This window comes from Phalacrocorax aristotelis, chromosome 1 (genome assembly GCF_949628215.1).
Source record: "Phalacrocorax aristotelis chromosome 1, bGulAri2.1, whole genome shotgun sequence".
Lineage (NCBI taxonomy): Eukaryota > Metazoa > Chordata > Aves > Suliformes > Phalacrocoracidae > Phalacrocorax > Phalacrocorax aristotelis.
In genome coordinates, this window is record NC_134276.1 from 1,591,126 (window position 1) to 1,615,547 (window position 24,422).

The 24,422-nt window shown below is 42.4% G+C and overlaps 1 protein-coding gene across 1 annotated transcript in view; it reads right to left on the bottom strand.

The window, feature by feature from the left end:
* Positions 1 to 252: 252 nt before the first annotated feature.
* Positions 253 to 24,422, bottom strand: part of PGM2L1 (phosphoglucomutase 2 like 1) — a 44,964-nt gene continuing 20,794 nt past the window's right edge. The window contains exons 4-15 of the mRNA XM_075105512.1: positions 20,216 to 20,322; positions 17,509 to 17,593; positions 16,442 to 16,525; positions 14,682 to 14,875; positions 13,556 to 13,745; positions 13,215 to 13,312; positions 11,906 to 12,086; positions 10,192 to 10,285; positions 8,913 to 9,042; positions 7,312 to 7,501; positions 6,649 to 6,782; positions 253 to 4,370 (exon numbers count right to left, since the gene is read on the bottom strand). Of these exons, the coding sequence (XP_074961613.1) occupies positions 4,268 to 4,370; positions 6,649 to 6,782; positions 7,312 to 7,501; positions 8,913 to 9,042; positions 10,192 to 10,285; positions 11,906 to 12,086; positions 13,215 to 13,312; positions 13,556 to 13,745; positions 14,682 to 14,875; positions 16,442 to 16,525; positions 17,509 to 17,593; positions 20,216 to 20,322 (1,590 nt within the window). The 3' untranslated portion in view covers positions 253 to 4,267. The remainder of the gene's footprint in view (positions 4,371 to 6,648; positions 6,783 to 7,311; positions 7,502 to 8,912; positions 9,043 to 10,191; positions 10,286 to 11,905; positions 12,087 to 13,214; positions 13,313 to 13,555; positions 13,746 to 14,681; positions 14,876 to 16,441; positions 16,526 to 17,508; positions 17,594 to 20,215; positions 20,323 to 24,422) is intronic.

Sequence of the window (24,422 nt, forward strand, 5' to 3'; positions counted from 1 at the left end):
TGCCCTGGGACTACTTCAGTGCTGAGCCCCTTGGAAACAGCGTCAGTTTGACACGACGGATATCATTTAGCGCCTTCATCAGAAGGATGAGCCTCACAACAGCTTCAGGGAAGGCTGCTGCTCCAGGGGCTTTAGGTATCCCAGTGGCACACGGTCAGTATTCCTCCCCCACCAAGTCAGGAACGGTTATCCACCAGCTCCTTTTTTTGAGCAACAGAGACTGACTAAAGACGACAGAAGACACATGAAGGATTGCTACTACGAAGAGAATATTTTATTACTTGTAACACTTCATTCGGCTAAATCCACATAGCAACACACAGAGAAATACTTCAGAAAAGTGCAAATTCTCACTCTGTATTTGTAATATGCCCTACTTTTACAGAAGAACTGACACCGGGTAAACAAGAGTACAGATCCAGAACTCCCCAGGATTCCAGACAAGGAGAACGACGCAGCTTCAGATACCTCAGTCACCTCGTACAAAGCTACTCGCGAGCACGCAAAGGGCAGGGGAGGATGGAGAATGTGCTGTGCACCCGGAACTTGGTGTCAGGGTGGACTCTGATCATCCAGGCGCCACCATGCAGAGAGTCCCCCTCTCTTACTTGTGGAGAGAAGAAGGCAAAAAGGGGGGAAAAGACAAAATGAAGTGATGACAACAATAGTTTTCAAATTGAAGAGAAGATCCAAGTGCTTTCTAACGCTTTTGGAAGTGCTTTCTGAGGCAGACCACACATTCCACCCTGCCCCAAATGACAGAAACCATTATTCCACCCTGTGGCCTCTCCCTCAGTACTCTGGCAGTTTCGCACAAACACGCTCCCTCGAACAAAAAAGAAACTGAAATCCCTAATACTTCAGGAGCCAGACGGAGAGGGGGCACAAAGTGCCACCCGAGTACTGCTAACACCAGGGGTTAACGCCAGAAATTTCAACACGCAGGTATCCTGCAAGCAGAGACACAGTGACAGCTTGAGGTTAGCCCAGAGCTGCCCCAGGCAGCGCGTACTGCATGTCGTACGTCACCCCAACGTCCGAAACAGAAACACACAGAATTCCAATTCTTAATTTAGCCCGGGGATGACACAAATAAGAATTTCCCCTCCTCAAAAGGAAGAGCTGGGTATTTAAAGTGATGGGAATTGGGAGACCTACGCAGGCAAGACCCCAGTTCTCCTGCAGCCCAAGGGAAAGCTGGCTTCTTTGAGCTGCAGCTGAGTGAGACAGAGATTAAGCCTGTCACGTCAAAAAGGGAAAAGACAAAAAACAAGCCCTCCTAATTTTATCAAATGCTAAAAGCAAATCATTGGCTCCATGATTACAGTTTAAGCCAACGATGACTTGTAGACCAACCTTCGGAAAGGCGTACTTTAACTGGAAGCGCCTAGTAAACAGCATCCACAATGCACTTTGATCTATTATCTGCTTCCTACTCAAGTTTGAAAAGCCTTTGTTCTTATCTGAAAAGTAGTAAAGAGCAGATAACAACTGAGAGAAGATCGTGCACGAGCCCAAACTCTAACACGATGTATAACAGTGTACAGGGCGATGGAATAAGAGATTAAAGTCCTTCACAGTAACAGAAGTAAGGGAAGCGAGATCAGAGGGAAGAGATAAAGGAGGAGCTCCACAAACGCAACAGTATAAATATATCAAACAGTTCAAATACAGTAGGAAAACAACGGTAGCAGCAGTTTTAAAACAGCAATAGTTATACCCTTAAAATACATTCAACACATTGTGCCTGTTGCTGTCATTCCAAAAGCACTACTATGTCTAGAACTTACTGCTCAAGTCTATCGACAAGAAGAATCCCAGATACTTAACTCCCTGTATTTGTTTTTTATTAAACATATTTAGAGTATGAAAAGTTACCGACTTCTAAGAATGCCGATTTGGAAACATAATCACAATTTTCTTCCATACTGCATTTCTAACACTTGCCTACTGAGATCAAGCAGATCTCTCCGGGAAATTGCAGATTCCCGCTCTTTGTAGGAGCACAGAGATAACTCACAAGACGTAACTCCTAAGCTAACTGCTACAATACACACACAGCTGGCCTCATCACACACACTTACGCTTTTTACAGTGTTCACTTCTCTTCAAAATAATGTTCCTACTCACTTCTCTTCTGAGCTACTAGCAGGCTGTCTAGAAACAAAAATCCAAAACGCCGACGGCTTTAATACGCTGCCAGCGGAACAAACGGCAAGGCCTCCTTCAAGTTCAGTGCAGTCGGGATCCAGATCTGCACCTTCTCGTGAAAACCGAAGACAAAGCAGCAGTCAGAAATGCCTTCGCACCTTCCGAGACCTACCCAGCACTGTACAACAACAGGAGTATACTCTAAGCGTAAATGCTTTCACCCATTTCCCCCCCCATCAGTCAAATGTACAATCAAGGGAAAAAAAAAAGGTTTTTGGCATTAGATACGTTTCACTCAATTGCAGAACAATTTGGGAATATTTTCTCTTAAAGTAAAAAATAAATAAATATCAGCGGCAAATAAGAATTTGTGCAACACAGACCTTCTGCAGTACATGTACATTCACATACAGCAAAATACTCAACGGCGGTGATAGTGCAAAGCTTCTGTCAGCATGAAAAACCCGATACCTCCACGGACACAGAAACCTCGGTGCTCTTTAAAGCCACCTAGATGCGACACACACAAACCCACGCTGCGTGAACCTACGCATCAAGCTGTAAGGGTATAATAATAAGATGGAGGACAAATGGAGAGATTTAACAATAGTGGCAAAACAACGGCTTTTACTTAAGTGCATCTTAGGTTCTCCTCCCGTAACCTTCAATACAGAGGTTAAGTGTTCGTTTTATCTGTTTTATCTAATTACTGTGAAGCGATAGGGGGAGACGTCCAGAACGTCACTGACTTTATTCTGAAGGCTTATTTTAGCAATTTAGTAGCCCACATTAACAAGTATTATTCTCCGTTAATCAATACGCAGTTTTTCTTGAAGGGTTCTTTCAGTTAAAGTATTTTCCACAGCTTTTCTGTGCCAAAACATGGTTTTTATTTCCTGAAATCCTAGATACCTACATGAGAATTTCTGTATTGGTCTTTTTTTTTTTTTGAAAAAATGATTAACAGTATCGCTTTCTGCTCAAAGGTAGGAAACAGGTAATGGGAAGTTGTTAAAAATGTGCCCTAAAAGATAAAGTATAATAGTATTTGCAAAGAAATTAGTTTACAAGATGTGAGAAAAAATATCATGATTTAGTAAAAAACAAAAAGAGAAATAAAAAAAATCAAGGGTGTCAGCATCTCACCTTCACTTTCTTCCCTTCTGTTTTTTTTCTAAATAGACAGCATGAACTCAAGCCATCAAAACAAAAAAAAAGTCTCTAACTGGAATTTTCATACAAAGATACTACATTTCTGAAACCTTTATTTAAAGAAAAAGCTGAAGTCCCTTCAGGGATGTGGGACAAAAATGGTTACAAAGCCTACAGGAGTTAGAATGGGCAACTGAACCAAGGAACGGACACACTGCTACTCCTTTGGAAGCCTTGGAAAGGCACTATGAAATTCAAAACCCAGCCGCAAGTGGAACTGCATGTGTTGCCACTATTGTTTCACCATCAAGTAAATATTTTAAGATACACACAGGAAAGATACAATGCACCAAGAGCACCTTTAACAACAGAAGGATACTTAAGTAGCTGAAAAATGTCATATTGAACAACTTGCCTCAACAAGAAACGCTAAGCGCTGAACTCTACTTCAACACGTCTGGAAATTAAGACCGCTAACAGCAATACCTACACTCGCACACAACAGCTAGGAAGAAGGCGGCTCTTTTGTCAGTCTGGAGCAATCACTTCCTTCAAATACTACGACTACCCAACTTTAAAACCTCTTCACACAAAAGGTATTGGGTGCCTGAAATTAGTTTAAGACAAGATCTACTGGCTAAGATGGGCTGCCTTAAACCCACTAGGGCGGTTCATTTGCATTGGTGTGTGTTAGTTAGTCTTTTGGTCAAAAGAACAGAAAATCATAATAATAAATTCCGCCCTTTTCTCTCACTTCCCCTCCTCATCCCAGTTTTCTAGCCCAGACTTTGGTGAAAAGCCTGACAAAAGAGTGCTGCTTCTTTATAGAATAAAAATGTAGCTGTTTGTTTAAACACACATACACACACACACACACGTATTAAAGTGAGTTCTGTTCTTGGTTCCTTTGTTTCACACGACGCAGTGCAGACGGTCACTTCTCTGAACACCAGTTCCAGGCGATCTAAGCAGAGCGCCAGATCAGTCCATTCTTATCAGGTTCAAGGAAATTCTCGATCAAAGCTTCAATAAGCTTCTGAAGTTCTTCTTCCAGCACGCTTCTGTCACTAGAAAGAGAACAATGCCGTGTCAGAGGTTTGATAAACACTAAGCATCTGTTAAAAAAAAAGTGATGGTGAGGGACTAGCTCCGTTATGTCTCCTCAGGCACCAAGGTGTAGAGACTCCAACCTCCTCGCTTTAACAAGCTACTTTTCGGTAGGGACTATTGCCATATTAATTTAAATTAATTTAATTAAATTAAAGAAAAAAATAATCGCCACTAGAGGGCTTCAGGCTAGCAGAGAGAACACGGGAACTAATGACTGCAAACCAGCGCGAGACCGGTCAGATGCAGACGGCAAATGCATTAAAAAGTAAGAACGAGCTACTAACAGAAGAGGTAGATGCCCTACATTCTTCTCTACACGGCATCCAGATGCCTGTCCAGGGTATCTGACTGTATTTTGACTAAAGTTCAATTTAGGGGGATTGAGTAATCAGGCAAAGTGTCACGGCTCACAAGGGGACACCACAATATACTGATCCTTTCCCTATTTAAATGCCCAGTTGTTCATTTGAGAAAAAAAACCCCAACATCCACATGCGCAAACACTAATGCGCTGCAGCACTCCTTTAAAAATGCATAACCCCTCTCCTACCCCAGAAGTCTCACTGGAGGGAGAGGAACTCAGTTTGTTTTTAAAGGAAAATAGGCAAAACAGGCTTATTTACATTTGCTTTGTTCATTTGTGGAATGGGCAAGATATCATTGCCCTTCAGGTCACCGCTTCCTTTTAAAAAAAACACCCCAAAAATGGTGCAATAAAACCAGCTTTCCTGATGCTCAGCTTTTAAGAATAAGCAATAAACAGCAACTCAGAGAAGTATCTGCAAAGCTGTCTCAGAGAAGAGTGCCTTTTGCGGTTCTTACAGACCCTTTTATGCCTTGAACCAGGGAAGCTTGAAAGCTTTTCAATTTCACGTTCCAAATAATAATTGCCATTAACCATAGGTATTACTAAAATCAGCGGTCGATGTGTTTTTCTGACTTAGCAGAATGAACAGCAGCAGAAGCCCAAATGATGCCTCAGAGCACCTCAGGTACTTTGTTTCTCTTCCCACCACCCTTACTCGTCTGGCGCTCACTTGTGTTAAGATGAGGTTATTTGTAGCGTTGATTTCCTCCTTGTTGACAGAGCTGTTTGCCTCAACTGCAGCTTACAGTTTCTTTAGCATTTACACCAGACGGTACCTTGCCCGCTCCCAGGTTTACGGAAGCGAGAACTTCCATACCCACATAACAAAGCAGCGCATTTGTCCGCCAGACGATCAGAAAGCTCTCTGCCCAAATAAATACAAGCTTCTGGCAAGAGCAGCCATTCAGAAAACCGGTGGGTAGAACTCCTACCGCTTCTCTGACCCGCTCTTTTTCCCCAGCCAGTTCAGAACAATTTAAAAACATGATTCAAAAGATGGGCCATACCTGTGTTAATACGCTTCATGTAGCAATAAACCGTGTTTTAAAGACTATTTCAGCAACCTGTGGAAAGCTGTCTAGGCATGGATCTGCGTATCCCCTCACATTTTACAGGCAAAGACAATCCACCACTCACTAACTACCGACTGCCTAGATCTGACCAAAGCATTCAGCCATAAAAACGTGCTCACCCTGAATTCCTGCCAACAAGCAGAAATAAATACCGAATCAGAGGTCCCTTTATGTTATTTTCAATTCTCTGCTCTACAGGAATGTTGGGACACGAGTCTAAAAGGAGGGGTACTCACGCAGTTTAGGCTAGGAATCCAGCTGAAGAGCCTGCTTCTCCCCATTAGCCAGGCTGAGAACCTAGGCTCCTCATTCACGCTCCGGATTTCAACGGTGTAAGGCTACCCCGTATTTCCCCCTCCCCTTTTAAACTGGAAGAAGCTCAATCCAGGTGGCTGTCAAAAGGGGGCAGACCTCTGCTTACTGTCCAGTAGCTCCGAGCCACACAGCAGATTCCCAAATGCAACAGGGATCCACCTGGGTTTAAGCATACTTGCCAGCAGCAGCAGAACTTTGTCACTTTTTAATTCTAATTAAGTGAATGAAGAATTGGGTTAATAAAAGAAGTTTCCTACTGTAGCAGATGCTGAAAATTCAATTCTTTGTCATATCCACTATGGAGGGGATCCCTTATGAGCAGGAATGCGCATCGCTGGCCAGCTTAACAAGCGGGAAGAGCCAGCTGAGGCTCAGGTTTCCAAGGAGGCAGCAGAGGAATCCCCCACCAGGCGGGGAATCAACTGCCACATGCGGACCTTGCGGCCCAAAGGCACCTCGCGATGTGGACCTGCTACTGACCTCTGTTCGGGAAGCGCGCACATCTCTGCGTAGTACTTGATCTTTGGTTCTGTTCCACTTGTCCGAAGTGTGGCAACGCAACCATTTTGAAATGTAAAAGTGATCATCTGACTGCTTTTACTCACCGGCAACACCTACATCAACGACAACAATTCAGTACAGAACCCCAACTAACAGAAAAGTGATTTGGGTTTTTGTTTTTAAATAAAACATTCTGTAGATACAAAGCTAAATAAACGTGCTGCAGTCCCCTGCGGTATGCATCCACCAGCCAATCGAGCAGACTAGAACAAGCTGTTTCAGCCCAACTGACAGGCCTATCACCCAGATCAGACTCAGTATTTCAGGGGAACAGGACAGTCTCTTACTCCCACTGGAATTCCGACATCTGGAAGCCTGCTAGACAGCTTAAGAGTTGCAGCAGCATCAAGCTCACTTCAACTAATAAAGTTCATTTGTTGTTATATCAAAATAGTCAAGACAATAGCCAAGCCATGTCACATTTAAGCAGTCTTCTCCCCAGTAAATGTTGTTAAGCAGAGGACGGTAATTATACTGCCTTCTTAGTTGACATAGTACATCTTCCTGCATAGTTCTTGGTGTATTTAACTTTCAGACTCTTCAAAAAGAGAACCCCCCCTGCAAAAATACCTTATAACTCACCGATTTCTTATTCGGCTGGCTGCTATCATAGCCAGTGGTAATATCTCGTACGTGTAATATATTGTAAATACCACAAAATTTTGGATAAGACTGAGGGTCATCGAAGTTCCGAAGTTTCTCAAATATCCTTTTGATAGTAGGAGGATCATAGCACAAGAAATAGGACGTCTTTGATATGTGATATCCATACCTACAAGCAGATTAACATTCTCAGCTATGAGATTCAGAAGTTTTCTGCACATTTGGTATCTAAATAAAGGCCCTGTTTGGAAAAGCAATAACAGAAAAAGAACATAGTTCTCACAGCTGTGGAGACAGATATTTATAGGCAAATGTTTGGACTCTGAAGCAGATTTCACTGCATTACTCAGATCATCTAAAGCTATTTTTAAATTCAGGCAAAGGTTTCAGTTCCAAGGAAATAAAAGCCAACCATTTGGCTAAGCGCAGCCTTGGTAGCCCTCAAGATATTAACATGCAGTATCATTCCCACACCATCAAAAATTGTCGGCTGTAGCCACACGAGCAGCCACAACAACAGATTATTTCAACAGCCTCTGAGGAAGGTGACTGATTATTTCATCCAAGTTAAAACTATTACCCCCGATCAGACCTAACGCAAACACTCACTAGGTGCAGCAACCGTGTTCGCACGTTGAAATGGTTGTTCTTCACTATATTCCACCCACTCGTCACTCTACAGAGACCCTTTTCTGCAGCTTAAAGAATTAAGTGTGACTGGAAGATGAATCCTGCTGTTATCGTTGTCACTGACAGCTTTTCAATCCAGCTGTGCAGAATCGGTTTTGCTACCGTTTGCATACGACAGAGCGAACTCCTGAGTGCCATAAAGCGATAAATGCTGACCATTGTTCGTGCTTCCTTGTTCCAAGTTTCTAAGGGCCACAGTCTCTCCTTCTGCTGGGCCAGCAGGAAAAGGAATGGCATATATGATTTGCTGTAACTGTGCCACCAGTTGCGTTAAAGCACGCTGTTAAAACTTCTCCTGATGAACTGGCCTCATCGCAGTACATGACTTAATTCTGACATAAACACATTCCTCATTTAATTGCCAGGAAATGTGGCATAGCTATTGAACGCAGGCCAGTCCTTTAACCCCTGTTCTAACACAAGTCTCTGCCAGAACAGCACGTGATCTTCTAACAAACCCCAGACCATGTTTAAGTGAAACTAGTAAGTGTTTGAAGCGAGGCACACAGCCCACAACTAAGATACGGCTACCCATCGGAAGGTAAGAGAAGTAACATAGCATGAATTAAATAAGAGAAAAGTTTGCCCTGGTGGGCCCGTATGCAAAATTCTACTCTTTCACAATTTAGTGCAGAAACACAAGAGAAAGGGCCTCTTTAGCCCTGTAGCACAGCACTATACCAGCTACAGCGAAGAAAATTAACTCTATCCCAGCTAAAACCATGACAGGTATTCAAGCAGTATCCGTAATACTGATGTAGTCCATCATAGCATCAGAAAAAACAACTTCCAACAAGAAAACATCTGAGGAATGCAGTAAAAATATTTACTAGATTACTCCCACCTCCAAAATAGTTACCTAGAACATACTAATGAAAACTATAACTTACGTTTCGTATATCTCAATGAGTTTCTGTGCTAGTGTCAGGTTCTTGCTCTCCAGGTAGGCTGCCATTTCAGCTATGACCACAGCTGCGCTTACGCCATCTTTATCCAACACTGATGTGCCACACATGAAGCCTAGAAATAAAAAAATTGGTTGTGGCAAAATAACACAACATACTGTTACACTGACTTCCTTGATTGAAGTTTTAACCTTTTTCCTGTAGAACAAAATTGGCCACTGTGTGTAAGCTGGTTTTATTACTGCATATGCATTCCCCTTTTCTAAGGAATCTGATTAACTTAGGGGTTATAGGGCTGGAATGTGCTGTAATCAATTAATTCCAGATCGATAACAACTGCTCTCTGTGGAGATCTGTCAGGGCTAAAATCTGCTTGTTTTGTGCAAGCACACAGATACTGCAGAGTCTCGCCAGTAATGTGAATCAAAAGAACGCATACAGATACAGCTTTGCTAACCCATAAACAAGCGCTCCACCCCGCTGCCAAGATGCCTCCTTTCTGAGGGAATGCACGAGAGAGATCTTAACTCCTTATGCTAAAAGCTTCTTTCATTTTATGAAGGAAGCTGGCACGGACACACATGCTCTTCAGTACATGCTTCATTTTCCAATGCCGTATTGTATGTGAACATGCTTTCCCAGAAAGCTGCCATTTATCCTAAGAAGCAGAGGATTCCTACAGCTGAAACGTTCACTGCAGAGGTCTCTACAGATACGCGGTGTCAGCAAGATTACCAAGGTAAACAGAGTGCTCAGGGCAAGGTAGGCAGGAATATTCACACACTTCCATACTTCTGTGTTACTCCTGCACGTGTCTGGATTCCTCATGTATTGTTCTGAAGTACAAGGGGACAGCGCAGAGCTCCCACAGCCACAGCAGTACTGGTGCGATGGTAGCCACCTCCCAGCTCTACATAGCCATTCAGAGTGAGTCCTCGCAGAGAGGACATCTAGGGTATTAAACCCATTAAGAGCAGATCCTGTGCTTAATCTCAGCTGAAAGGCCACAAAGCAACAGTAGTTTGGCTCGCACATCTCAGGCCTTTCAACCTGTACCAGAACAGGGCTGTATGGGGAAGCTGCACAAGCACAATACCAGGATCAGACGTTCACGCATCGTTTATTGTGATCGTTGGCAAGTTGATTTGATGAGAGCAATATTAGTAACTACAAGAATGAAAATAAAGTACTTCTGCGTTTCGTTTCATAACTAGGACCACCCGCCCCAGTTCTCAACATTTTGAAGTGATATTAACATACATACCAATAGACTCTTCAAATGCAAAGAGAACTTCTTTTCCATTATCCAGGAGATCTTTCACTCTACTTCCAATCCATTTAAAACCAGGGAGTGTTTCCTGAAACAGGGAAAAAAGAAAAAACAAAAAAGTGCATCAAATACACATTTTCAATGCAGTTTTCAAGTCAAAGAAGAAAGCGTAGCTGCTATTCCCTTCACTTCTGGGATGCTTCAGACTCAAAAAAGAAAAGGCGATGCATTCTGAATTTTGGGGTCAGTGGGAGAGACTGCTGCAGAGTCGAAACACTAAAGCTTAAGGATGCTTTTCTGATTTTCTTGAAGTAATTTCCCTGAATTTAAATCTAAATATTTGACAAACAGAATAGGGACAGTAAAGACAAAACGTTAGACAAGTTACATCTTCAGTTTAGATTATGAAACTAAGGCAGAGAGTCACTGGGTAGCATTTCCTAGTGAACACTCAAGTAGGACATGAATATCAAATCAAGGAGTAAGTGTGCTTGAGAGACTGAGGTTCTCTGAGATCAGATAAGCACCACGGAAGATCTTATCAGATGAGCAAGTTATTCAAAAGGAAAAGTTACAGAAATACAAACAGCAATCTGGGGGATGGGAAGGAAAAGCACTGCTTATGCTCTTCAAATCATGCAAAAGCAATCAAAAGCTTAGGAACAGTCCTTGGAGAGGAGGAAGGTACAAAGAGGGGAAGCTTTCGGGGGAGACCAAGGGGTTCTGTAAATTCATAGGGATTTTTCCCCCAGTCAAATTAATCCCTCTGTAAAAAAAAAAAAAAAAAAAAAGAATATTTAGTGAGATAATGAACAGTATTTAGTGAGATAATGACATTTACTACAAGGCAGCGATATTCAACCCGATTACGTGTATCTGGACAGTCACTCAAAATGGTGTTCAGAGTTGCTTTGAATTTTAGTTTTTAATTCCTCATTTTTTTGGCAAAATAGTTTTGCAGATTGCACATGGATTTAATTAAGACACGTATTAAACAAACCCGATCTTTGTGTGGTTAAGCTTTAGAGCACTTGCACCTCTTGTGGCTAACATCTGACAGTCTCACAGATCAGAGCAAGTACTTCATTTGAAGGCATGAACTAAAATAATGACTGTCAGTCTGTGGGGCGCCCTCCATTTTCTTTTTTAGCGAGTCCTTAATGAAACTTTTTAAAGATCTGAACATAAGAGTTCCTCTGTCTGTCACAATTTGAAGTAAAACCAAATTTAAAACCTACTAGTGATCTGGGCACCTGAGGGAACATTGTGTGACCTGTAAGTGTTTGTGACAAATCCATCAAAAAGCGCTCAATTTTTGTAGTAAACGTGTCGAAGTTGCACACACACTCATCCTCTCACGCAGAATTTATCTCTAGGAGAAAGAAATGCCTTTGGCTTGGTTAATTATAGGTAATTTGGGTTTTAATTTGTGTCACCTGTCACAGCCTCCTTGCAGCTTTGCATAAGTTGATGCCACAGCCTGCGTTCACTGTAACGTGCACTGAGAAACACTGCAGATGCTGAAGTCGGGCTCGTCTAGGTGAAACAGCATTCTCTGCAGGTGGGAATGGATAAAATCTCCCAGCCAAGAGACCGGAAGTCATCTGCCTATTTTTCATTTTGTTAAGTCATAAGCGGGGGGGCGAGATGGAGAACACAGCAATCCAATGTCAGGCTGCCAAGCAGACATCATAAACCCCACACTTACTTCAAAGTGAAATCCCTCTTTAAGTGCAATTGCCCTCAAAATTTTTGAGGAGACTGTGGTTGCTAACATGTAAACATTCTTCACATCAGCATCTTCAGAGCAGTTTTCCTTCCAGCAAGAAAACATCCACCACCCAAACAAAGCTGCCAGCTCGTTGCCAGTGAACACCTTCCAGCAGCCACTGCAGACAGGATAGAAAATGTAAGAGCTCTTTCAGGTTTCCCCCGAGCATCCGCTCAGGGGGGAGACATCTTCCGCAGTCCCTGGAACACCAGGAGCCTGAGCACACTACTGACACGCTGCTCTATACAAAGCCACTGTACTAACAGGACTCCACGTTCATCATGTCTTAGTGATTTACAAGCCCAGTGCACTCTGTTAGCAAGCAAAGATACCAATTAAGTATTCTTACTGTCAGCTTTAAAACAGCTCAGGTCTTTTTAATTTATCAAACAGTATAGCAGTCTATAGGCTGCAGTCAGGGAATGCCTGCGCTACCGCGCGTTACAGACAGTTACTTACACAGTGATCAGAATTTTGGCCTGTTAGTGGAAGAAAAATAATTTCTATTCAATAAGAAGCAGCCAGGGAAAAACAAACAAACAAACAAGCAACAACAACAAAAAAGAAACCAGCTAACTGTCCCAAGGCAGAATTTTCTTGCCTAATAGAAGCAAAAAAAACAGTAACAACAAGACTTTGCTGTCTTCAGTAACCAAACTTCTCAGTGAAGTTTTATTTGGCCATTTACTGTAACTCTGATAAGTGCTTGGTCTAATCTTTTCTAAGTTATTAACTGATTTTATTTAGAATACACTATTTCAAGAGGCTGGAGTGAGGTGGGAGTTGGTCTCTTCTCCCAAGTCACCAGTGACAGGACGAGAGGGAACGGCCTCAAGCTGCGTCAGGGGAGGTTTAGGTTGGATGTGAGGGAAAATGCCTTCCCTGCCAGAGCGGTCAGGCCCTGGCACAGGCTGCCCAGAGAGGTGGGGGAGTCACCGTCCCTGGGGGGGTTCAACCACCGTGTAGCCGTGGGACTTGGGGCCATGGTTTAGGAGGCCTGGGGGTGTTGGGTTGGGGGTTGGCCTTGATGACCCGAGAGGTCTTTTCCAACCTTAATGATTCTATGATTCTATTTCAGGTGGAGCTATGCCAAAAGATCAAGCTAGAAAGAAAAATATCTGAATAGCTAAGCCACAACAGGAAAGAGTGGGCTGAAGGTGTTTGCCTGTCAATCATCTGGGGACATTCTGCGATTTTCAGTACCTCTTCTGCAGAAAGAGATAAAATAAAATGTCACGTCACTTACTTTTCCCGCTGTTCTGCCACTGCTAGTCTATCTGCATCTGGATCAGTGGCCACTACTACTTTGGCATTTTCTTTCTCTGCAAGCCTCAGTGACAACTCCTGGTGGGAGAAGAGGGAGGGGGGAAATAAAAATAAATAAAACCCACAAGAGCAAATAAACCCACAGTCGTCCTACTTACATATAACATGCAGTGAAAGAAAATCTCATGTGGATTGCCCACTGTATTAACACAGCTAAAAGCCAGGTACTCCCTGTTCTCTTCCTCGATTTGTTTTTCGACACAGTACCATATCCAAACAGAGGAAAGCTCATAGACTACAATGAAGTAGAAACAAAAATACCAGCACAGATTCTCCTTCTTCAGGATTCGGGCATTTGACAGTAGAGAAGTCTGGATCTGGATCTTTTTGTTCAGGTACTGGAATGGGGGGCTGAAAGCCAAACGCTTTGAAAGCCAACTGCACGTAGTCGTGTCCCACTCCATGAAAAGAGGTATGAACAAACTTCAGATTTGTTTGCACATTTAGCTCCCTGAGAAGGAAAAAAAACTCAGTAAGGTTTTAATTATTTAATAAGACTACTTTCATGTGGGAAAGCAAAAGAAAATGCAATTACACTTTGTGCTAGTCTGCTGACTTCTGCATTAATTTCAAAGAAGGAATGAGTGAAAAGTGCTCATTTGGACTTTCACTACAAATTGCTGGTTTAAAGCTCCTTCTCATGAAAAATGAGATATTTACTTTCTGCTGAAACTGCTGGAAATCTCCCAAGAACAAACTGTTGATTTCTGCATCAAACTCAAGCTCTTCCACAACCCTGAATATCTTACTCTGGCTCTACTCTACCTACATTATCCATCCTCCTCCTTTTAGCCTTGTCTTCTGCCCCACTTAGCCTTTAAACTTAATCTTCTCATCTCTATTCCATGCATGTACACCTCACCCTTACTCTGAATTTCTGCATTTTATTCAAAACTCTTCAAGCATATTCATTTGCATAAAATTGATCACATGAGGGTGCTTTACTGTAGCTTTGTGTCCAAAGGCAGGCTGCTTTATAGTCAAGAGGTATGGTTTAGTCCTAACGATGGGGACCACCTAATTTCATGACACATCAGAGATGGGATGGGGTGAGGCAGGACATGACCCAAAATTGTTCCCACCATGAAGAGCACAGAGCAATGGCCCCAAGCAGACAGTGATGTCTGTAGCAGAGTGGAGCACCCAGCTGCTGTGAACCATGAAGGCAGAAATCGAGTCACTGATTTGTGACTATAAAAATCGCTATGGGCAGGTCTGAAACTATTAAAATTTTGGAAGAAAGCCCAGTCCCTCTACCCAGCTCAGAAGTGTTTACGTACGGCAGCATCACATGCTTTATTATTGAAGTCTATCCGTCAAGTTTTCCACATGTAACCCAGAGCTTACCTAAAAACATAATTTAAATACATTTTGTTTTATACAATACCTATGATAACAGATCTTTTTCAGATCTTCCATGTAACAGTCACAAATTTTCTTCAGAGGATCCCGTCTAAGGGGACTGGTGTCTACTAGATTCTCATTCCAAGAGCCACTCCATGGTTCGACGCACTCTTCTATACATTTTATAATTTCCTTATCGTGAGGAGAGGTGATCTGTGCTCCATTTTCCCAATAAACCTGGGGTAAGTTTAAGGAACACAAGACACGGTTTATTTACAAAGGTTATTAACTTGATAAAAATTCTTTTAGCTGTAGGATTCCACATGCTTCCTGCTTCTTGAAGTCATACAGGAAAGGTTAGCATCAGACTGGCTTGATTCGCAAAAGTCATTTGGAACCACAGCTTCTGATCTCGGGTATGTGGTGATAGCTGCTCAGCAACACGGCCTATTTTCAAAAACGCTGGCATTCAACTATTATGACTGAAATCATCAGGACGTGAGAAACCGAAACTGGACACTTACATTTGAGTGTTGTGCAAACTGCAGCAGAAGGAAAACATTACCTTCTACATAGTCAGGCATTCCTTTTGAAAAAGAAGCACAACTTGTTTTTGAAATCGAAGCAAAAGAGATAAGCAGCGTGCCAAGGTACATGTTTTCCCATCACTGAACAACTGTAATCTTTCAGCTAGAAACACTATCAAACCCTGAACTATAAACAGTCTTTGTTGAAGAATTATTTAGATGCCAGTTTTCCCACAGTTTGTTTCCAATAGCACAGCTGAGTTCACAGTGCAGACTTGCTAATCGGACCAATCTGTCTCTCTTTTCTCATCCGCTGGCTTTCATGAAACCCACAGGTACCGAGTATCTTCAAAACTATGGGTTCATTGAATTTGGTTAGAATTGTCCAAAACCTTCAGAAGCTGCTGAATTCACAGGGGAAATAGTGAAAGATAAAACAATTCCTGTGAAAGGCTAGAAAAGACAATATCCTGACAAAAGTAAAATGCTTTGCATCAGAAGACACAAACAGAAATGAAGCACCTGGAAGACTGGTGTGGCTTATTTTATTCATTGCTATGGATAAGCATAAGTAAAGCCTGGTGAAGTACTCCACAACTTGTCCTCTGCGGGACAAGTGCAGTACAACCACCTCCAAGAGTTACCTCTGTACAGAGTGCGGCTGGTTCTCCTATCATTGCTATGACTCACTGACCTGTTACTAAGCTTCTAGAATGCTGTTTAGTTGAAGTTCAGAGCTTACTTCAGATTCTTATAAAATTTAGGAAGGGAAATACTGTGTTACAATACTGCACAAGCAGCATTTGTTATGGATGGTTATTCTCTTCCAAGCTTCCCAAATGAAGCACCCGCCTCTCTCTCCATGCCCAGAAAAACAATCTTACAGGGAGTAACACACTTAAACCACCATCATATTCAGCAGTTATCTGCTATGTGGACTAATCCACCTAAGTTCTAGCTTAGTTTTAAACTCATTTTTAAGTCTAAGAAGTGAACACATTATAAATCGCTTAAGCATTTCTGCAGCTGCTGCTTAGACTCTATGAACGCCACAACACACTTGTGCTCAAGATACACAAGCAGTGTGGTCTTAAGTTCTACTCGCAGAAGAAAGCATGTGTATTTTAGGTTATAAAAGGATGAATTACTTGAAATCGTTTCCCTTCCTGATGTCCACGCATGCACGCTCCAGAGAACCCAAATGCCAAAGGCACATAGGTAATACGGGAAAGCAGCTGGCTGTGACGTGCCATGAGCTTCAACGTTCAAGCCTCACCTTGTACCCGTTGTCCTCCTTCCGGTTGTGGGATGCTGTGATCATCACACCAGCCACAGCTTTGAGCTGCTGAACAGCGTAGGGCTGCAAAGGAAACCCAGAAATGCCCATTTACCCAGGAGTTCTGCAGCCGGCACAAATGTTATTAGGACAGCAAGTGTTATTAGGACAGCAATAGGATGCTACAGAAGTGGCTCTTAATGTTTCACCAGTTTATTTGAAAATTGTATACAAATGCTCATCATTCTGTTTCCTGTAGCTAGTAACAGAGGGAAAGCTTGTTCTGTTCTGGTGCATTAGAACATAATTCTATTTACCAATTACATAAACACAATTGTTAATTGGCCAACTAGAGAAAGTCTATACTCGGATTAGTCTCATACTTTAAAGAGAAAAGAGGTTGAAACAGAATGAAGGAATTCACCAAAAGGCTTGTAGAAAAACAAGTTACAGGTATTTCCAGCTAAAGAGCAGCCAGTCCTTTCAGTCCTTCCCTCAAAACAAGACCCAGAGCACACACAGCACGCTAGAAAAGCTTGCAGAATTGAAAACAAGGATTTAAAACCCTACAAGAAAAAGCTTCTGTGACTAGAACAGAAAGCTCTGGTTTTGAAGATATTAAAAGCAGAGGCAATCCTTAGTTTCTTCCACTCTAAGCAGCGTAAGTCAAAGTCTCATGTCCAAAGCGATACAGTCCCTATCTATGTGTATATATTCACATACACGTCAACGCAATCTTCAACGCTTATGACACCCAGGTGTTCAAGCACAGAGAAGACTAGCAGAATGCTTCACCTGTACCCAACAGGGAAAGCCTGGGCTGCAGTAGCTATTGCCCTCACACAGCAGCCTGGGGTGAGTGTGATTCTGCTGGCTATCTGCACACAGGGGATTTCAGTGACATTCTTATTACAACCTCCTTGAAGAGCTAAGTGCATCAAGCAGCCTCTATTTTTCTCTTTAAGTAACAGAATTTGAGAAGAAAATCGCTAGTTCACATTTTCAGTACACTTTCAAACACTTCTTTGACTGCATGGTTCCACAATATAAAAGAGAAGATGACTCACCACAAACGGTGTAGGGACATACGTGGAAAAGAAGTATACGGGTACATCTTTAGCCAGTAAGACTGCTGCAGTGAGCTTGGCAAGTCTACCAACAGGAAAAAGAAAACATTCAGTCAATCCAACTCCCCACAACAATCCAAGAGCCGTATGGCATTACCATAACCTTCATTTCACCTGTTTCTTAAATCCCTCTACTGTTTTTTGGCTTACGCTGAGTTTGTATTACATTGCCCGTACAGTTTTCAGGCTGTAGAATCCAAGACCACGCTTTTATTTGTTGTTTGAAGAGCACAAGGCACTTCAGTCAACCACATAAATAAACCAGTGATCTCAAAACCAAAGATACAGAACCTACTGGTGTGACACTTGTCATTCGTTCAAGGACAGAAACAATCTCCAGAAAGGTTAAAGTGACAGATGTCTGCAATGGCAGGTTTGGAAAAGGATTCGGTATTCCGCACAGCAAAGCTCGTTTGCCAGCCTTCGTTCAGCAGCTTCAGACAATATCATAGAAACATAGAATCGTTAAGGTTGAAAAGACCCTTAAGATCATTGAGTCCAACCGCTAACCTGTCACTGCCAAGTCCACCACTAAACCATATCCTCAAGCACCACGTCTACCCTTCTTTTAAATACCTCCAGGGATGGAGACTCAACCACCTCCCCAGGCAGCCTGTTCCAATGCTTGACAGCCCTTTCGGGGACTAAGTTTTTCCTAATGTCCAACCTAAACTTCCCCTGGCGCAGCTTGAGGCCGTTTCCTCTCATCCTATCGCTAGTAACTTGGGAGCAGAGACCAACCCTCCCCCTCACTCCAGCCCCTCTCAGGCAGCTGCAGAGAGCGAGAAGGGCTCCCCTCAGCCTCCTCTTCTCCAGACTCGACAACCCCAGCTCCCTCAGCCACTCCTCATAAGACTTGTTCTCTAGACCCTTCACCAACTTCGTTGCCCATGAAGCAGATCTTATACTTCGGCAAACCAGCACACTGCGATCCCAGAAAGTTTAGAAAGAGTAACAGCACCCATGTGTTTAAACCTTGCCTTTACTACAAACTTCCCCTTCAAGCAGCAGGGAAACTCCTTCTCTTTCAGGTAACTGATATGAAACTGTTCCTCACAAGTCAGGTATGCACAGCTCGGCAGTTAATGAGAAGTCTCAGAGTCGAAACAGATGAGAGATTAAGTAGTGCAAGTTTGCTTTGCTCACTTGTTTTTACAGACAAGCATTAATGCTTGCTTCCTTATCTCCCGTGGTGAGTATACTGTGGTCTAAGTTTCAGTTACACAGAATTTCACTACAGCACCTATCAAATCTAGCCTGAAACCACTTAAAAAGAGTTTGAGAGCTCAGCTTGTAGCTGAAGCTACTGAAATTTTGCTTGTGTATCACAATGGTTTACATCAACTTAATTACGGGATACAGGTCTGCCATCTCCCTCGGCACTGGAACTGATGCACAGAAAGGTGCGCTCCTGCTCACATAGTGCTGGGTAAGCATGCTGATCCAACCGAAAACATGCTTCTGGGGAGGGTCAATTTGATTTTAGCACTACCATATCTGTGTGTCATCCCAAGGGGACAAAAGAAACACGTAGCTGAGAACTGATTTGCTCCTTTTATGTGTGGAACACAATGACCGCGCTGCCATCAAGTCTGAATTCCAAGCTTTGTGTGGCTGAAAAGGAATGTTTTTCTTATGCTCCACATGTTTAAGCTGTGCATAACCCAGACAATTCAGGCAGCAGCCTTGCAAACACAGTGTAACTGAGGAGTTTAAAATGCTTGTGCCAAAGCCTGGTGGGTAACACGCCCCATGTATCTGCAGGCCAGCGAGGAAGGTGTGGAGAGGCAGACTTCAGGGGAATGAAGAAACTGATACAAGAATCACTGGATTCTGAGCTCTGTTATACCAAGAACTTTTACATCCCTAGAACATTATATGGTGACAAAAATTTTAAAAAATTAACTACATTAGTTACAACAATCAACTACAATAACTACATTAACCTCAATAATTAACAACTCATTAACCAAATAATAATTAGCTACTAGGCTGGCTTTGTAAAGCATGCTGTTACAACATGTGCTTCCTTCCCCGAATTACAAGGCATTAGGACTCCTTATAGAATTCAGAAAGCAGCTCTTTTACAGATCCTCTCTCCCCTTTCCTTGCAAAGGGAATAATTTGGCATCACTGGAACTTTATGTTTTAAATTTCAGGTAAAATAATCCCAATGTGGAATAGGCTGAGACCACAGACTAGCATAAGGGTGCCAAAATCCAGAGTTACAGTAGGCTGCAGCTAGAATTCTCCTCCCCCAAGCAAACTTAAATCAGATGCATAATACAAAAGAACGACAGCATTAACAACAGTGCATTAACATTCAGTGATTTCAAGCTAGATGTTAGTATTCTGAATTTACCTTCACATTCAAATTTCTCTCCGGGCATATCAACTTCTTAATGTCTGCCTAATGTTCTTGTGCATTTAGACTCTAAATTCTCTGGTGACTAGCCTGACATTCCACATTGGCTGGCAACTAGTATTACAGAGGCTTTAGTCCATGCCTCTCCCCATTACGATTAGGGGGGATTTAGGGGGGTGGGGAAAGAGTGTGCGCAGTTCATGACAAATATTCTGAGAGAATGGAATGCATTTAAAGCCACAATTTAATTTCTAGTCTTGCAAATGTAATCAATACTCATACTTCTTACTGCTGCAGTTGCTGGTCACCTGACCTCGTGTGTCATATCCAACAACAAAGCCTCTCTGCTTAAAGTCTGAAAAACACCTCTCAAGATACTTGTAGATCCCCTGGAAAAAAAAAGACAAAAAAAAAAAAGCAGAGAAGAATTAGCTCTAGTGCAGCACACACAGACATTAAGAGTGATCTTTCACTGTAAAATATATATATATATATATATCTGTGTGTAATATAATGTCAGTAGGCAAAATACAGCTCAGCAAAAACGTCAATAATGATATCCACAAAAGCAGCATATTTATTTTTCCCCAAAGTGTTCACAGACAGAAAAAGAGCAAAAGAAAAACAGCTGTGGGAAATAAAAGCAGAACAACAGTAAGTGACCAAACAGCATAACCAGAAAGCTCGAGCCAGCAAAATCCTCAAGCAGCAACCACTTGTTTTCAGTCCATTCTGTGCGTATGTATTCAAACCATTTTCTTAAAGACCCAATGGAGAAAAATCCATTTTTTGAAAGTCCATCCACTCAGGCAATATAAGGCTAGTGCTAGTCAGCGCTAGTCTTTACGCTTGTGTTTGCAGGACGAGCCGGACACCTTTTCAGCTCCGCTTCCAAAGCGTTAGTTCTAAATTTACATTAAAAAGATGCTTCATCCTTACCCTCTTTTTCAAATGACAGTTTATTATAGTGACCTGCTCCAGGTGGACAGATGAAATTCCTCGATTTACATATTCTGCAGATACAATAGCACAAATACAAGCCGTCTTCTACACATGAAGGCAGACCATTTCCAGGCAAAGTATCAGAGAAGACCCCCAGTGCAGGGAGAAAAAAGGGGAGCAGATGAAGAGAGTAAATTTTTAAACCACATTCGGGGTGAGGAGAAACATGCACTGAAACGCACACAGGAGAGAAACAAACAGCCTCCGAGTCAGCCACCCTCTCTCTCCAGAGCAGGAGGAGAGAGGTGCTCTTTGAAATAGCACATCCCATGGTGTTCCAGCTTCACCTTCCCTGCAGCCTTCACACCCATTCATTTCCCAGTTAGAATCTCTGGAGATCCACCACAGAAACAACCCAGAGTGGATCAGCAGTTTTGGACAAAGATGGAAGCACTGTTGCTAACAGACATTTGCAGAGGCCACAGGTGACTACAGTCAGAAAGCAGCCTCCCCTAACACAAAACACCTTACTGGGAACTTACCATAGCTAGGCTTATCCTAAAAAGGCCACCTCTTATGAGGGTACAAGCTTCCTCTTGATAGGAGTGGGGGTGTTTTGTACTAGAATTAAACAGATTCCCCCCCCAGCATTAAATGCAATTCTTTGAGATGTTCTTACCTTGATCTGACTCGATATCACCAATAAGTAGTCTCTCAACTGGAAAGCTAGCCTCACTCCTACCCATGAAATTCAGTTGAGCTCTTTTTTAATGGTTCTTGCCCTTTCCACCGAAGAAGGAGCTTCAAAGCACAAACAAGTGGATACTGGCATCTCTTTGGAGAACTATTTCAGCTGCAGATATAGTGTGTCTATAGGGGGATTCGTAGAGAGAGAAAAAAAACAACCCCAAACTTTAAAATAAATACAAAACTTTGAATACTGACGGAACTGGAAGCTGTGCCATGGCACGATTGCCAGCTGAAGTCACCTTCACCCTGACCTGGAATGTGTTTATACCCGGCACCCTGACAGCTTATCAAGAACTTTCATGCACAGTTGTAACGAGATGAGCGATGGAGGAATGGGGAAAACTCATTCGAGTTTGACTAGAACAGATTGAATAACATTTAAAGAGACTAACAGCAGATTTGTTAACAACAGATCCCTTATTTAGGCTGGTGGTACCTTGAGGTCAGAGCACATTGCAGAGTTTTATCTGAACTAGTTCTTCAAACATCAAGAAACTGCACAAAAAAGAAAGTTTACAGAAGAAGCAGGACCATGTTAGACAAACCGGTACTCGGCAGAAGCAGAAAACACACAGGGGCATATAAACTTCCAGAAGCAGCATGAATCAAGGTAAGTTCAGACCTGTCTGCATAAGAAAGTCAATACATTCCAAACCACTCTTTACAAACCTAAGACTGTTACGCATGATTTCTATTTCACACCTACCCCCTAGGAGGTCTCCCTCGACAGCAGGCATCTCTTGAACCTTCTGGTGACCCTGGCATCTCTAGGGTTCTGCACATCAACAGTCTTCCTCACCCCTTACTTCCCACGGACAGCCATCAGAGCTGGTTTGGCTCCTTGGCTCTAATGCCCACACCCTTGTACATCTCCCAGCTTTCCATTCCCTCATTCCACAAACACAGAACAACTGGTTTATTTTTGTTGCAAAGTAAGGACCTATAGTGATCTTTTTAGTACAGAAGATCCAGTCTACACCATCCCCACTATTTCTGCCTGAGCATTTTTGGCAGCTGTGGGGTGCCACTAAATCTAAGTGACACTCTCCTCAAGGGTGAGGTGAGATTTTTTCCCGGGGACACACCCTTAAACCAGCTTCACTGTCTGACAGGGATCAAAAATTTCATATTAATAAGAAGTGCAGTGTCTTTACTTTCTGCCACAGAGAAGTTTTGCTTAAGACACCACGTTATATGCTATATAAGAACAAAATCTTTAAGCTTAGCCAAACATCCGACAGCTGTTAGGGTTAGTCCAGCCCTGCCAGTCTTGTTTACTATCCAAACACCTTTATCAAAGCTGCAGGAAATAAAAATAAATAAAAAATGACAGTGAGAGGGAGTGAATACAGAGCACCTCTGCTCTCTGAACCCTCTACTCAAGCTCACACCTATTTTCTTCCAGGTGTCACTCTACCTTTCTCAGCAGGCAGTTAGTAACTCCAACACCTCTTGGGATAAGTCTCTTCTTTAGTAAGTTGCTCAGTTTAAAGAATTCCTATTTCCTTTTTACAAGACTCAGGGTTTGACAGCGTCCCCATCTAATTTTTCCTGGGACAATTACTGCTTCCAAATTGAAGTCACCCAAGCCAACATCATGCCGTTACATACTCGGTGATAATTAATAACTTATTAGCAAGTGTCAGCATACAAATGTGTAGCCGCCTCAGTGGATCTGAAATGAAATTCTCTTTAGGTGCACTGAAGTATTACAAATATTTATACCACTGCACAGTTCAGGTCAATTCCCTATCTAAAATTCACAGACTGATCTAGCCGTGCTTTAAATAATCCTCTTGCATGTCCAGTCCCTTATGATCAGAAGAGAAGTGAGGGGAAAGTGATGGTATCAAGAATGGGATGGAAAGATTTTCAGTTGATGTATCAAGAGTGATAGTAACAGCTTTATGAAGTCCAATATTAAAATTTTTCAGCTATTATCTTTAGCTTTGCTTATATAGCAACGGGAAACTCATAGCAGTGATGCAAAGGTGACCGGGTTTGCCATCATGGAGGTCAGTGGCAGGTTACTTACCTGTTAACAAAAGCAATTGGTTCAGCAGGACAGAAGCGGTACCGGAGCTGGAAAATCTAGGCTTTACGCGTAGGTCATGTACCTACAATTTCCACATGAGTTCAAAAGCAACTTCTGCATATCCTGTACCTTTCTGGATCTGACTTTTCATGATATCAATAAAATCATTCAAATCAAGAACACAGCATGCCCTTAAGCATGCAACTTAACTAAGGTTTATTTTAATTAAAGGAAATATTTTCATTACACTGAAGTCTCCTTTTTTTGAATGGCCCTTTATTCCTGTAGCAGGTAAGGACAAATACAGAGAGACAGGGTTGCCCATTTTCAGATTAGGTTCAGCAAAATTGTTAGCATTCTTAGCTTCTGAAACAAGTGCACACAGATTAAATCTGATGCAGTTTACTTCAGAAACAAGTTTTAATTCCCTTCCCAGAAACTGCTTTTTCTAACTTGATACATGGCTCTAATAAACAACTAAAAATAGAAGCTCTACAGAGGGAGCAAATGAATACAACCCAGTTTGTTACTTTCAGAAACCGGTAATGCCCGTGTAACTGAACTTGCAAACACATTCCCAGCTGACCAAAATGAAACTTTTCATTTTCTGCCAAGAACGCGTATCAGTCAGCCGATCCAAGCTCAGCCACGCTTTCCCGAGACTGGAAACACAAAGGCAGCATGCAACGTTCAGGCGCCGGGAGCACGAGCAACTTCAAGTTCAACAGACTGCACAGGCCAAAAAGTAAAGTGACTATTATT